This window comes from Helicoverpa zea, chromosome 22 (assembly GCF_022581195.2).
Source record: "Helicoverpa zea isolate HzStark_Cry1AcR chromosome 22, ilHelZeax1.1, whole genome shotgun sequence".
Taxonomy (NCBI): Eukaryota; Metazoa; Arthropoda; class Insecta; order Lepidoptera; family Noctuidae; genus Helicoverpa; species Helicoverpa zea.
Window position 1 is genome coordinate 4361726 of NC_061473.1, and position 14622 is coordinate 4376347.

Genomic DNA, 14622 nt, shown 5'->3' on the forward strand with positions numbered 1-14622 from the left:
CGCGAACTATACTGAGAGCCCGGCGCGAACCTCTGCCAGTGTGGACAGTTGGCAGTTCTTGCTCCAATTCGCGCCGCGATTCGCGTCGCGATTGGCGCCGTGATTCGCGCGCGAGTGTGTAGATGGCTATAGAGCCACGCCCCGCGGCCGCCGCGACAACCGGCCGGAGTTGAACCTTTTTGAATCAACCTCTTTCGAACGTGGAATTTGTTAATCTGTTTTTAGGATTATCTCTGGTTTTGACTTGGCTTTGTATCAGGTTAGGTACCTATCAATAAATGGTTGTTTGGAATTTGCAGAACTATAAACGTTTTCAATTAGGTATTGAAGACCTTATCTCACTTCTTTTTGCTTTACCTACATAATATACTACATAATGAATAATATGTATCTATTTACCTACCTATTTGTGCGTGGTACACAGGGCATAGGTATATTTCTTCAAAGCTAAGATAGGTAACGAAAATAGTCTTGCGGTTCTTAAAGCAGCTGAGTTTCCTTTTAGTCTGAAAAATATTATTCAAAATCCCAAAACAAAATTGTTTTTTTTTTTCTTTTTAAATAAAACATTTCATCTTATTTCATCTACTGACACGAGTTGAACAACAAAAACAAAACGCTGGCAATTTAAAAACAGCACAATTTAAAAAGAGAACGGATGGAATGTTGAAATGAAACCCGCTACCATTCCCGAATACGCATCAGAAACGTTTAATCAACTTTCATCTTTATCCCAATAAAAATAGAACTCTTTTTTCAGTAGAAAATTTTTGCGATATACAACGTTTTTAACATAAATTCTTTAGTAATTTGGACTTCCGTTCTTATACACCGAAATAATGTAATTTAATCTGTAAGAGAAAGCAATTAAGTCGAAATTCATTTGTTTAGGGATAAATTGTTAATATTAATTTGATTTTTTTGTACCGACTACCTGTATTGGAAGTATCGAAAGTAAAAATGTTAAATAATAATTTAATTGTAGGTTATAACTGCTACCAGTAATAAAATTTTGTAGGGAATGCACCATCAATGAATGTGATGAAGATCATGCACCTACAGCATATTCGGAACTGGCTTCCCCCATCACCCCCATCGTCATTCGTGTTATAACAGCCTATAGGTTAGTAGGGTATATATAGGGTTAGGGGTTATAGGGTAGTTATTCGAAAAATGGGCTATCTAAAACTGAAGGAACTTCCCAAATTGGACCAGAAATAGGTACCCGAGATTAACACGTTCTTAAAACGAGTGAAAAGTGAAAATTTGCCTGTCCTGAATAGTCTGTAGTCCGTAGTTTTTAGATCAGTCATAACGTTATCATCAATTCATCTTGCATGCATACATTAATCTCTGTGCTTGTAAAATGCTAGAAATTACTTATTGAGAATCGTCTATAAAGTTATAAGTCAGCTTATAACTAACTAGGTAGGTTTGTAAAAGGGCTCTAGCGGATTATTCAGAACTGTAAACTGAAGCGCGGAACAATGGCGGCCAGTTGTTAGCGGCCATGTCGACGCTACCAACAAACCGTCGACATGGCCGCTTTGCCTTTGTTACTAATTTCAGCTCAACAAGACATTCGGAGCAAACTCCGTTACACGGGAGAAACTACCAGAGATAGTTAGCCAGCACGAGCCAAATTATTATATTTAATAACGCATTACATGGCACAAATATATCTATTCTATTACACGCCGAGCTACATTCCGCAAATACACTAATTAATCTTTCCGAAACACGCAAAAAATGCCAGCATAATGATAACTCAGTGCGCTCTACAATGAGGCATAAAATTCTTGATGTCTGGTACTCACAAAAAAGGGTAACTTGAAAAAAGCGACATCTGTTATCGAATAGTGAACCTAAACGCTTTAGTGTAGAGTGTATATTTGTGAGTGGCAACATCGTGTTTTGTTTTTTTGGCGGTTAAAAAATGGTGGTGCTGGCCGTTTTGCCTCGGGCGTGGCACGGGCCGCGCGCGCTCTGCCTAGAAATCTTCACTTCAAATCTGTGCTTAATGATTGCGTACAACTTAAAATTACCTGTCAATATTAACTGTGGGCTATTATTTTTATGATGTAGACTATTTAATTTTAGGTGTAAAGAATGAAATGTATTTTGGTTTGGACGTAGCCGGATGTTTTAAAATTAATTTTAGTTTTACATTACGGACCGTGAAAACATTAGATCGTTCCGCTTGAGCAGTTTCATTTAATTCATAATACATACCAAATATTATACTTTTTCTAATACCATATTTAAAACTGAAACACCATCTAAAATCCTTAAAAAAACTTCGGTATTCAACCAGTCCAGTAACTTTTTCTAACCCACTAGAACACGTAACATGTTTTGTACCCCTACGCCTAAATCACTATAAAATTATACCACCAATCATATACCGATCTAAATTATGATTGCTCCAGTAACGCTGATGGACGCGCCATGATGATTGGCGTCAATTAACCCGTCGCAAGTCAGTTATCTATAAATCAATAGAGCTGAAGGCTTTTAAAACGTTTACCTTATTCGGCATGGATTGTCTAGAACTGAGTCTAAATTGTTGCAATGTAATTAAGTGACTGTAGGAGCTTTCGCATTTTACGGATGCATGCAATTTTTATAGCAGGCGAAATAACATAAATTACATAATAGTCTATTGAAAACTATTCCATTTTTATGTGGTTAAGTTAATCTAAACCCTCAAATATGCTCAAACTTGCTAAAACTTACAAACCTATTACAAAAATATTGGATAATCAACGATTAGATTGAAACTTACTGCTGGTTATTTGTAAGATATTACCGCAAAATATGGCTAATTGAGATTTCTATTTGTATCACTAAGTAAGTGTTTTGTTTTGTTCTAGGTAAGCTGTGAGAAGAAGTTTATTTGTAAACAAACTGACCAATTTTGTGATATTTAGCGAAAATGACTTTTCGGTGTGTTCCTACTTTTCAAACTGTATCCAACGATAGCAACGCCACCTGGGTAAGTGACTTGAAACTATAACTTTCTCTTAGCTATTCGATACTAGATGGCGCTATACGGTTGACTTCTGACATTTGCATCAAAATAATAACTTAGTATTTCAGATACTTACTCAAAATTAATTTCAAATTTAAGTAACTAACCGCAACTTGAAGTAATTTTCATTATATATTTTAAGTTTACGTGTAGATAACTGTCTATTCTGATAATATAAAAGTAGCGCCATCTATCACAATAGCTTCGAACTACTACAAATCAAGCCTGACATACTGGTTAGTTAGTTATGCTATTCGCCACTAGATGGTCAATTTAAACAATAATGTTAATAAAAACTTTTGTTGTTGACAAAATTACCATTAACTAATAGTATTGCATAATTATTATTACTGAAACAGTGCCATTTTAGTTTATGTTTTATTTAGTTAGGTAAAAAAATCTTTTCATATATAGGCCCAATTCTTAACCCACCGAGATTCTGCTTAATCATTCCGCAGTAATCATAAAAAGCAATTAACAAGTTTCATTGTCGATGCTCAAGCGTGTTCAAGCCATTGACACATGAAGTGTTGTCTCGTTGACATGTCGATGAACTGGTGCTGTGAACTCAGCCATCGCCCACTCGCTGCTTAACCTAGAAATAACCAGTATATCTTGGTAGTTATAGATGGCGCCACTCGTCTTGTCTACAGGACAAATTCTGTTTAGTTCCTAGAATTTGCAGGTGTCAATTTATACTGGATTTTCTAGTAATATTACATGGCTTCTTGAGAATTAGTGACCCTATTACTCCCTGGGAATAAAAGTTAGGATCGGCACGTGGGCAGTAGACAGTTTTAACACTTATAACTGTTATTATTAAATTCGTGTAAGTGATTTATTTCTTTTTGCAGTAAATATTAAATTGTTTCTTTTTTAATACGATGTCTGGGATGATTTAATTAATTTAATTTGTATTCGCGTGTGGGTTGTAATTGCAGTTATTAATTCTTAAGTTAAGATTTTAGTTGTAAATAGGTAGGTATTTTGCAAGTTGCACTTTAAAAATGTTTTTAGAGAAAACTTTAATAACGGCATCACAGAAAACATTCCAATTTGTTTATTTATTTTTTAACCGACTTCCCAAAAAGGAGGAGGTTCTCAATTCGGATCTTCATATATTTTTTATGTCTGTTAGCGCATATCTCCGTCATTTCTCTCAATACTTGACATACACAGCATCAATAATTTCATCTATCTGTGCAGATCAATACGTTCTAAGAACTATCAGTGAAAGATAATTAGTTGTAGTCGAAGATAATTACAAGTTTCATGTTCATCAAACGCTTGTCATTGCATTTGTACAGTTTAAAAACGTTTGTATGAACGGACTCGTCATTTATGATTGGTTCTCTGGTACCTACCTGTACGTGCCAACAAAATGCATTAATCTAAATATTGCTTGAAGAATTAAACAATCATTTTAATTGTTTAAAAAGTTCCCAAGATCCAGGCTTTATCCAAATATAGGTAACCTAGGTATCTGAAATCGGCGCTGTCTGCCTGTTACAATTCAATTTCAGAAGACATCGGAATTTTAATCTAGCTTGTAAAAATAGTAAACTCATGAGATAAGACAAATGATTACTTTTTAAATGTATCGTGTATTGTAGGTATGTTCTGAATCAGCTCGAAATAAGCTTACGTTGAAAAGTTATAAGTACCTATCTGTCGATATCTATAAATAGATACAAATATTGTAAAACTGAAGAATTTGTTTGTTTAAAAATGCTCATTTCAAGAACTTTTAGACCGAATTTAGTTTCTTTAATTTTTAGGTAGGTACACGTAGCCATTTCATCGAGGAAGGCTTTAGGCTACTTTTCAGCCGGATGCGCGGAGTAAGTTGATAGAACGTGGATGAAACCGCTTGCAAAAACTAGTTCTAAAAAACTTGATGTTACAGAATAGATAGATATCATGTAAATAGTTCTACAATGATTCGACTGACGATGGTATCATAGCCCATCGAGCGATCATTCAAACAATGCGTGTAACCTCCCGCCGCGACAAACATTTGATACTGCTGCACAATACAAGAGGTTATTTAAGCTTTTAGAAGTAGGTACACATTGCCTAAAATAAATTAACTGTTACATTTTGTAGGTACATTAAAAATGTAATCTTCCAATGTCAGCTTATCCTTTGGTCTCTGGTTAAATAGGTACTGCCCTAACTTCCTCAGAAATGATAGATTCTAACGGCAACAATATCTTTGAGTCTCCTTCAATCTTGAAGAAAAAACGTACAGGTTAAAGAAGGGCAGAACACGGCACAGTTTTTTGTAAATGTTTCAGAAATTTCCAGGCTTATTTCAATAGATTGTGGTCAGTAGCTCGTGTCTGTCGTGCGATAAACCTGAAGTTTGATGCCAGGCTATACTTATATCTACATTATGAAAAGTCTATATCTAACAAGCTTTTCTTACATGCTGGTTTCAGCAAAACTTTCCGCTTAACTCATAAACTAATAACTCCTATTAAAAAGCTTCTCGTATTGAACTTTCTAAGCTACGAACAACTTGTCATCAGCGTGCGTACGTACCAAAATCATTTCACGCACACACGCAAACACGGCGTGCACGTACACTCGCACCTCTGACGCACACATGCGCGCGATCACCTCACAATCAAACCTGATATGAGAGGAACAATGATACACATTCGCGGCTAAGAGCGAGAAGGAGCTTTTCTTGTAGTATATGGAAGAAAAACAGATGGTTTTTGTATGATGTGGTAATTTTGCAAATGTAATTTTTCGGGGATACATGATTTTTCGAGGGTACGTGGTGCTTTAAATCATTCGTCTTCAAGTTACGGACATTTTGACTTTCGCGTTGACCTAACTCATAGTCATAAGTTGCAGGAAAGAAAAGGACGTGTTTTGAGGTATCTTAATCTTTAAACCGATAAGCTTTTTAATTGAACCCCATAGCCAATAGTTGGGAAAAGCTTGGGAGATGGAATGTTCAAAATTAATCAGCAATCTAAGCTTCCAGGTTTGTAAGAAACCCAACATGTAAATTCCGTCGCGTTGTAATAGACTTATTTATCAAGTCATTCATTTAAAATAATTACATAACAGAAAGGACTGCATCGTATGCACATACAACATAGTAGTTAAATGCAAAATTATTCAAAAGTGACAACTAAAAATAATGTACCAAAGCATTGACGCGATTTAATTATGCACCCAATTAATCCACGTTCGTCGAGTCATCAAGTTTATTAAATGTTAATGTATTTCTTGATCTGCATATTTGCGGTGGTCTGTGGTACTGCGGAGTTATCGCGGCGCGTCAGCCGCGGACACTACATGTGATAGCCGCGGGCAGCCGCCGAATGCTCACGTGGGCCCCAACACGCGCCAACATACGAATTTAAACTTCGAATTTAGAATACGAAAACTTTTTTTTTGGAATTTGAAATATTCGAATTTTGACAGTGATTGTGTTTTGTTTTTAATTTTTGTTTAATTAATGGCTCTTTTGTGTTGGACTTTGAGTGTATACTTTTTATGCAAAACTTTTTTTTAATTGTGTGACAGTGTTAATTTAGTGAAGAGATTTTTTTCGTTTTCAATTTGATTGATATAGTTATTAACGGCACGAGAATAGAACCCGCACCAATCAGGAGGTAATCACATATTGGTCGGCAATTTCCTATACCATCAATAATAACGGGGCAAGTAAACAATAACATTATTTGATGTTAGAAAGGAACAAACGTACACAGAAAAGCAGGATAAAAGTAAATCAACGATCTAAGAAAATAGAATTCTCATACGAATTGTAATGGCGGTACAATAATCGTGTAAAAGTTCACGATAGTTGCCCAACGTGAGGCGGTAACAATACAATAGAGCCAGCGTATGCAGGAACTAAACAAATCGATTTATATATACATGGTGTACTGAAATTAGAGGTCGTTGTAAACTGGCCGGTTATAGCGGTCATCTCGGCCGATAGATAATGATCTGTCGATGATTTACGCCGCGTTAAACCGACAATGGCACGAGATAACCCCCGGCCGCTGCACAATGTGACCAATTAGAAACGCGGAACATTCGCCACGATGACTAAAATGAATGGAATCAACCTGCCCGATATGACGGACCGGGATCTCACCGTCGAAGACATTTTCAACGAGAACTTTAACCTGAAAAGAAAGAAACTACAGATAGACTACGAAGAACCTAAGAAAAGCCACATAAGTGACGACCCTACTAAATTCGTTGAAAACAACAATGTCATAGACAAAAGCGAAGCACCCCAAAATATGAAAAGAAAATCGAAAACTTTTGCTGATAATTACGATATCGATAAAATCGTGCAATCGACCATGTTAATCGATAAGGAATCGAGTAAACTTAGACTCGAGGTGAGACAGATTGGAGATCTGGATTACAAAACAAACGGGCACGTCGGTAATGATATTACCGAAGTTGGGTCTGTGGTAGATAGTAATGAGTATACTATGAAGAACGGTAATGATATTAGAATGGATGGTGATGATAAGATGATGAACAACGAAGGAGGTGATTACATCAATGGGAATGACGAACATGGGAGCGATGTAAGTAATAAAACCTACTTAAATATTCATAGACAAGTTTCATAAAACAAATGGGCTAGGTGCATAGACTTTGGTAGGAAATCAACAAAGGTGCAGCGTCCCTCACGCTGTATCAGACTCTGACTGACTAAAACCCACCATGTTCCTTCTTGAGCCCTTTATGTACCTAACAGGGCCGCGATAACTCTTTCGAATCATCCCGCAGTCCTCAGTATATAGCTTTTTAAAAAGTTTTATGCCTTTTAAATTAAAATTTAAGTCTTTAAATATTATGCAAGTTATTGCGATTGTATAGACAAGTTGTTTCTTCATTAGCATTTAAAGACTAATTATGTCGAGCGTCTATCAATTAAAAGGTTAGCGGATGTTATTGTCGCAGCATGGTGGCTTTTTTAAGCAATACGTGCCTTGTGTAATTATATACTTATTAGTCTTTAGTATTTTCTTGTAACTATGCGGGAAGTACAAGTACCTGCTGTTTTTATAGTAGGTGTGAAATGATATAGTGACCCCTTCTCCTGTAGGTGCAGCGGGAGGATCTCTATGACCTAGTAACCATGTTCCCTTCTTGCTTTCAAGCATCCCACACCAATACTCTTTCCTAGGATACTTATATGTATCTGAGGACTTTACTAACCAAATCTACCAATACCTTTTTATAAATAACGGATATAAAACAACATTATTCTTAAACGAAGTAGAAATAATTCATTCTTAACCATCTAGTTTACATCAAAGCGTATAAAATTCGTCATGATTCGATTCTTATCTCGAGAACGCGCCGAAATTCCTACAATACTCGACTAATTTCGACAATACTCGACTAATTCCGACAATAGTCGCCTCGGTGCCGTTAGTCGATCACAATGGAGTTATCGAGTGGAAATAATCGCAATCGGTTAAGAATCGATACGGTAAAACTTGTGGATAATCAGGTCCTTCCTAACTGTCGTATAAATCTGCGGAGCAGGATCTAGAATCTAAACTTTTTGACTGAATTTAACTGGAAAAGAATGTTAGCTCGATTTTTCCTGTTTACTTGAACTGTTTTGCAAAATTTGAAGAATTCTGTTAACCAGACAATGCGGTATTAGGTATAACCTAGATAGTCAAGTATGTATGGTTTCTCTTGGTTAACCTATACCAGATAATGTCATATCTAATTGGTTATGTCTTTGTTCTACGAAACATCTAGACAGACCTACCCAAGACACAAATTAAAGAAAGATAGGAAAGCCCATAAAAAGTTGTGAAAATATCTCCAGACAAAAACGTAAACAGTTAATCAATCAATTTCGCGCCATAACGCCATTTATGTCACTCTATTTAAGGTCATAACCATAAAGAAGCATAGACAATCGCGAGGTATTTTTTTTATTCTTGCCAGCCTGTGTTAAACATAAAATGGTTAACAGTACTCTGATGCACTTGTGGAGGGAAAACTTGACATCTGCGCGTGACCTTAACGCGTGTCAATTTTTTTGCAATATAATAGAATTGTAGCTGTGTAGTTTTTTTTATTCATCTTCAACTTACAAATACAGTATGACTTCGTCTTCCATACTCTTCTTTTAAAAGTCCTACGTCCCTCCTTATATTGCCTTACTAGCTCATATCCCGCGGTTTCTCCCTCTTCCCGTGGAAACTACCACAACAGAGAAACAATTTTTCAAATCTGTTTATTTGTTTCGGAGTCTTTAGTTTTCAAAAAAATGAAATTAGTTAAGATAGTCTTACAAATTCGTCGGACATTTTGAGTATCTTCATGACTTCTTCTTCCACATTCTTCTATAAGACGTCCTCGCAACCTTTATACCAACACTAATTCTTACTAATGACCGCCCATACAAATGCGCAGCAAGTCAAAACTCAAACACTAGGTGACTTGACCACGCACGTCAAAGCTAACTAGGCCACCAGTTCTAAGGGCATGAACAAATTGAGCTATACAGGTATAAAACCTTCAATAGGGTATTACATGCATTTTTGAAATATATCTTAAATAAATTCTTTAGTCTTAATATATCTCTAAAAAATTAAAAATATTTTTTTTTCTCACGTTATGTACGAATATTTAAATTAATTGTTTTATCATAATTTCAAATTTCGCGCGTATTTCGCGAAAACGCGGCACACAACGGACGCCATGATTGTTTTTTGGTCATGACGTCATTACGCTACTACAGCTGTCAGTAATACATATTTTGATAGGGTCATTTCGCCTGTTGGCGACCATTTAGTGCAGTTGGCAAGTTTGACGGCGATAATAAAAATGCTCCAGCACTCATTTCCATGTCAAATTTGTGTAATGTATTCCTTATATACTCTATTTTAAGATTAACTTTCAGTTGTATAAGAAATATCTTACGTTTTCTATTTAAATCGATAAACCTCAGAATTAGGCGTTTTACCCAGTTTGCGTCCACAAAATCCAATTCGCGTCCACCCATGGTCCAGTTTGCGTCCAGCGGCTTTGAAAAGGAATATAGGGGTGAAATTGTTAAGAATTAATAAAGAAAGATTGTATTTGAACAATTTCTTTATTTAACAATACACTTAATTATTAAAAATCAACATTATCATCATTTAAAATTCACTTTACAAAATAAAAATAATTCTTCTCAACATTGGTTTAAGTAACTTAAAATTAGGCAATTAATTTTGAAACTTGAAGAATAAACAGTAATCAATTCTGTTAATTTTACTCTAAATCACAGGGAATGCTTAAGATCCGCCTTGATTATACTAAGTTTTTGGCCATATTTTTTTTTTTATTAGCCTATGCTGTCCCACTGCTGGGCAAAGGCCTCCCCCATAGCCTTCCATTTTTCTCTGTCCATCGCTATTTGTGGCCAGTCCGAGAGGAAGCTGTCCAAGTCTTCTCTCTAGCGTTTTCTTAGTCTCCCTCTCGGTCACCTTCCATCCTCAGGGATCCAGTGTGTGGTGATGTTGGCCCACTTGTCCGGGTGCATTCGACTTCAACTTTGCAGACTTATTGCCCACATCTACTATGCCCGGATCTTGGACCGGATAATGGTGTTGCGTAGGTATCCGGTCACTAAGCCGTATGCTGAGCAGGCTACGCTCCATGCTCCTTTGGCATACTTTTAGCCTGGACTTTTGAGATTCGGTCAAAGACCAAGTCTGAGCGCCGTAGGTTAGGATGGGCAGAATACACATGTCGACTAGTTTCCGCTTCAGACATAAAGGGAGTTCTCCCTTCATGGACCAGTAGCTCTTCCAGGCGTTTTCGATCCGTAGATCGATTTCCTTTCATATTAAATTAACAAAACAATTTAATAATTTTGTGTAAACATACAACTAAAAGAATTGTTGAGTCAATAAATTATCAGACAAGGTAGCATATTCTTTGCATATTTTTTATCGATTTATTCTTCTCTCGAATAACATTTAACGCTTTATTTAAATCTTCTTCTGTGTATGTTGTCTTTTCCTTCTTTTTTCCTGTATCGGAAGAACTTATCTTAAATGAAATTACTTATATCAGTTGATAATTTAATTATAACCACGTATATATCTTAATAAAAAAATGTACTGTTTAATATACTAATATTAAACAGTATGTTTTAATTATTTTTTATAAGCAAGTATTTAACGAAAACAGTGGACGCAATTTGGTTTATTATTATAGAGGATAGTTTTAGTTCGCGTCCATTGTGGACGCAAAGTGGAAGTTTCGTAAAATTCGATGTAGTAATTCGCGTCCACCTTATTTTACTCGTTAAATATAAAAAACATTACCAAATTCATAATAAACATTATACTTTTATTCATCATTAAACTGTTGAAATAGCTATCTATCCTAAAATTCACATAAAACAATATAAAACTTACCATCAAACACGCCGCTGCACACTAATTTTTATCTAAAATTCTGCGTGTTTTCGCTTTCTTGTTGAAGAGCCTAGACTAATTATTTTTTCTAAAAGGATTGGTTGGACGCACAGAACGTTTGTCTATCTGTGCGTGCCTCTTATACATTAACGTATTAGCGGTAATGACTTTTCGTTTGATTAGTGTGTTAATTGACTTGTTTTCGAGGATTTTTAAAAGGAGATCGGCAAAATGGACGCGAACTGGGCTATGGACGCGAACAGGCGAAATTACCCTATGTATTGAAAATTTTAACTGACACTTTTGTGTACTACCGTAATGACGTCATTAGCATGGCGGCGACATTTCGTAGTGTTCAAAGACAGATAAAAAAACCTAAAAACTTTAAACTGCAATAAAAAATATATTTATGTACCTTACGAAGTGAAACTAACATTTCCCGATTGCTTTTCCTCTAAACAATCATTGTAATTCACTTTTAATTTTTTTCTCATCTAGACTAAAATACCCTATTATGATGAGATAGGTAGCTTCATAAACTATGAACTTCTATTATAGAGGATTTATGCGCAATTATTTTGGTGTATAATTGAGCTTTTATGATGGTCGGTCGTTTGTAGAATGACATTTACCTAAATAGTGTGGAGTAGGTTATGGTAGGAAATGTTCTGTGTTTGAATATGGAATAGTTAAAGAGAGACCTAATAAAGTCTGTGTAAATGAAATAGATTAGAAGATTTAAAGGATCAGATAAACTAATTATGTAATTTGATAAAAGGATAAGAGGACAGCACCTTAACTTGAAGACAACACCTCGTAAGCTGGATATGCATTGCCATCCAGCGTGGCAATGCAGCCAGCCTTTTGAGCACGATCCCAGCTGACAGCGATGCGGATGAATATTTTGATACTTAGTTTTAATATTTCCCTATCATAAGATCATTTGTAAAACTATTGAATAAATCTAACTTGTTACTGGAGAAATTCCTAAATATATATTTTCGGAGAGTCTCGATAAAAACTACTATTTGTCGCTTACCCAGATAACAATATAAATACTCGAAGATAAGTATTGAGTTACGCCTTTGTTATCTCCAATGGGATCTACAACTATGAGATCAGATGCAATCCAAATCGTCACTCCATTTAACTATTACCTATTATATGTTTGTCACTACACTCTACACATAAAAACTACGGAACGGAACAAGATTTTTATCCTAGTGCGGGAAGTAGTATTTCCTCAGGTAACCGTAAACGAAAGCTGAAACTTCTTAGATTCTTAGACATTCTTAGATCAACTTTGAATTGCGACTTAGAACCATCATTACAGTCATTTACACTAGAACCTCGATCCTAAATTCTTGATCTAACGCACCCAAAAAGCTCTTAACGTCACCTCACATGATCAACTTGATATATTGTTTATGGTAGCATAGTGAGTTCTTTAACCTTTAACTCCAGTAAATGTGTCACGGTGGCCGGTTGACGGCGCGCTTTTTGCGAAACCAAACCAGAATGCTATGTGCTTTGGGTAAGAGCTGTGATTGATATTATAATAATTATTATACACCGTGACTTTTTAGTCGTCTTACAACGGCAGCCCACTCCATGTATCCAATGACTAGTAAACATTCATATAAAAAAAAAAAAAATATTTATGAGATTTGAAAAAATTAAAAATAAAAATTAATTCATTATTATGATGCATGACGTAGATTATAAGAACACCCTGTTGTGAGCGCTGCCCGAATCTTGTATCTAAGAAGGTACCTACTTTCTACCGTTTGATACGTAAACTTTTTTTTCAGTATTTTTCTTTGCACCTATTATCTTAATTAAGTAAGGCTATAAAATTAATAATCGTGTCTAGTGGTATTTTATGTCGGATAGATTGAGTGGACCACCTTTGTAAGACGACTAAAAAGTCACGGTGTATATATCTTTATTTCAGACACAAGTCCGTTTCTTTACAAATTAGAAAAATAAAGAAAATAGTAAATAACAACGACAATTATGTCTTATTTATAATATATCGTGAAAATTGAAGTACTTAGGAATGTGAACTTTTCGTAAGAAAGTTCTCTCTAAGATAATTTTGACGTCTCGTAAGGAAAGGTTGGCGATTTCAAATATATTTCTGTCAAATAACTTGGCTTCTCGGTAGGCTTTTTTCATACAACCGGACTGTAAATAATTTGCTTCTTGCCAACTTCAGATACACAAGGGTACTCGAGAGGATCTGTACTTAATATCAACATATAAATATTTTTTTGGGATAGACAGGATTTTGCACATGTGTGTGCAGTGACAGCTTTAGAGAAAACACAGGACACCTTTTGTCCTGTAATTAAGCCAATACTTTGATATTCATAATAAATTACATTTGAATTCAATTAGGTATTCATTAAAAAGCAGTGATTTGGAATGAATTAGCTACGTTTCTTTTTAGGTAGGTATTTAGATTTAAATCGAACAAAAATTCAGGTAACACCACATTATAATGTACGCATTCATATTGCATACATTAAAATAATGACATCATTTCAGTCTAGACTGTATGATAGACTGTACGTCTAGTTATTGTCCAATCTAGTCAGACTGACAATGTATGTACTTGTTCTGTTATTCCGTCTGCAAGTGGGTGAGTGTTGATGATAGATTAGTGTGCAAAGATTTGTGGTGTCAGATCAAAATTTTATGCACTCCTTTTTAGGGTTCCGTACCCAAAGGGTAAAACGGGACCCTATTGATTTTGCTCCTCTGTCCGTCCATCCGTCCGTCTGTCACCAGGCTGTATCTCATGAACCGTGATATTTAGAGAGTTGAAATTTTCACAGATGATGTATTTCTGTGGCCGCTATAACAACAAATACTGAAAACTAAAATAAAATAAATATTTTGGGTTGGGGGCTCCCATACAACAAACGTGATTTTTTTGCTCATTTTCTGAATAATGGTAAACTCGCACTTGGCCGGTTTTTCCTATAATTACAACGGTACCTACTCAGTTTATAATTCTATGGTTCATAAACTTTTCCTTACTTTCTTCTTTCTTAGCCTATGTACCTTTTATTTGCCTCTTAGCTTATCGAGCTCGCGCCGTTTTTTTAAACGTTTTCTTTCTTAACCTTTAGACTCTTTTTCCACAGCGCATACATT

General features: G+C 35.5%; 1 protein-coding gene across 1 annotated transcript in view; it reads left to right on the top strand.

The window, feature by feature from the left end:
• Positions 1–6919: 6919 nt before the first annotated feature.
• The window catches only part of LOC124641545 (transcription factor AP-2-epsilon), a 44016-nt gene continuing 36313 nt past the window's right edge, over positions 6920–14622 (top strand). The window contains exon 1 of the mRNA XM_047179645.1: positions 6920–7605. Coding sequence (XP_047035601.1) covers positions 7105–7605 — 501 coding nt within the window. The 5' untranslated portion in view covers positions 6920–7104. The remainder of the gene's footprint in view (positions 7606–14622) is intronic.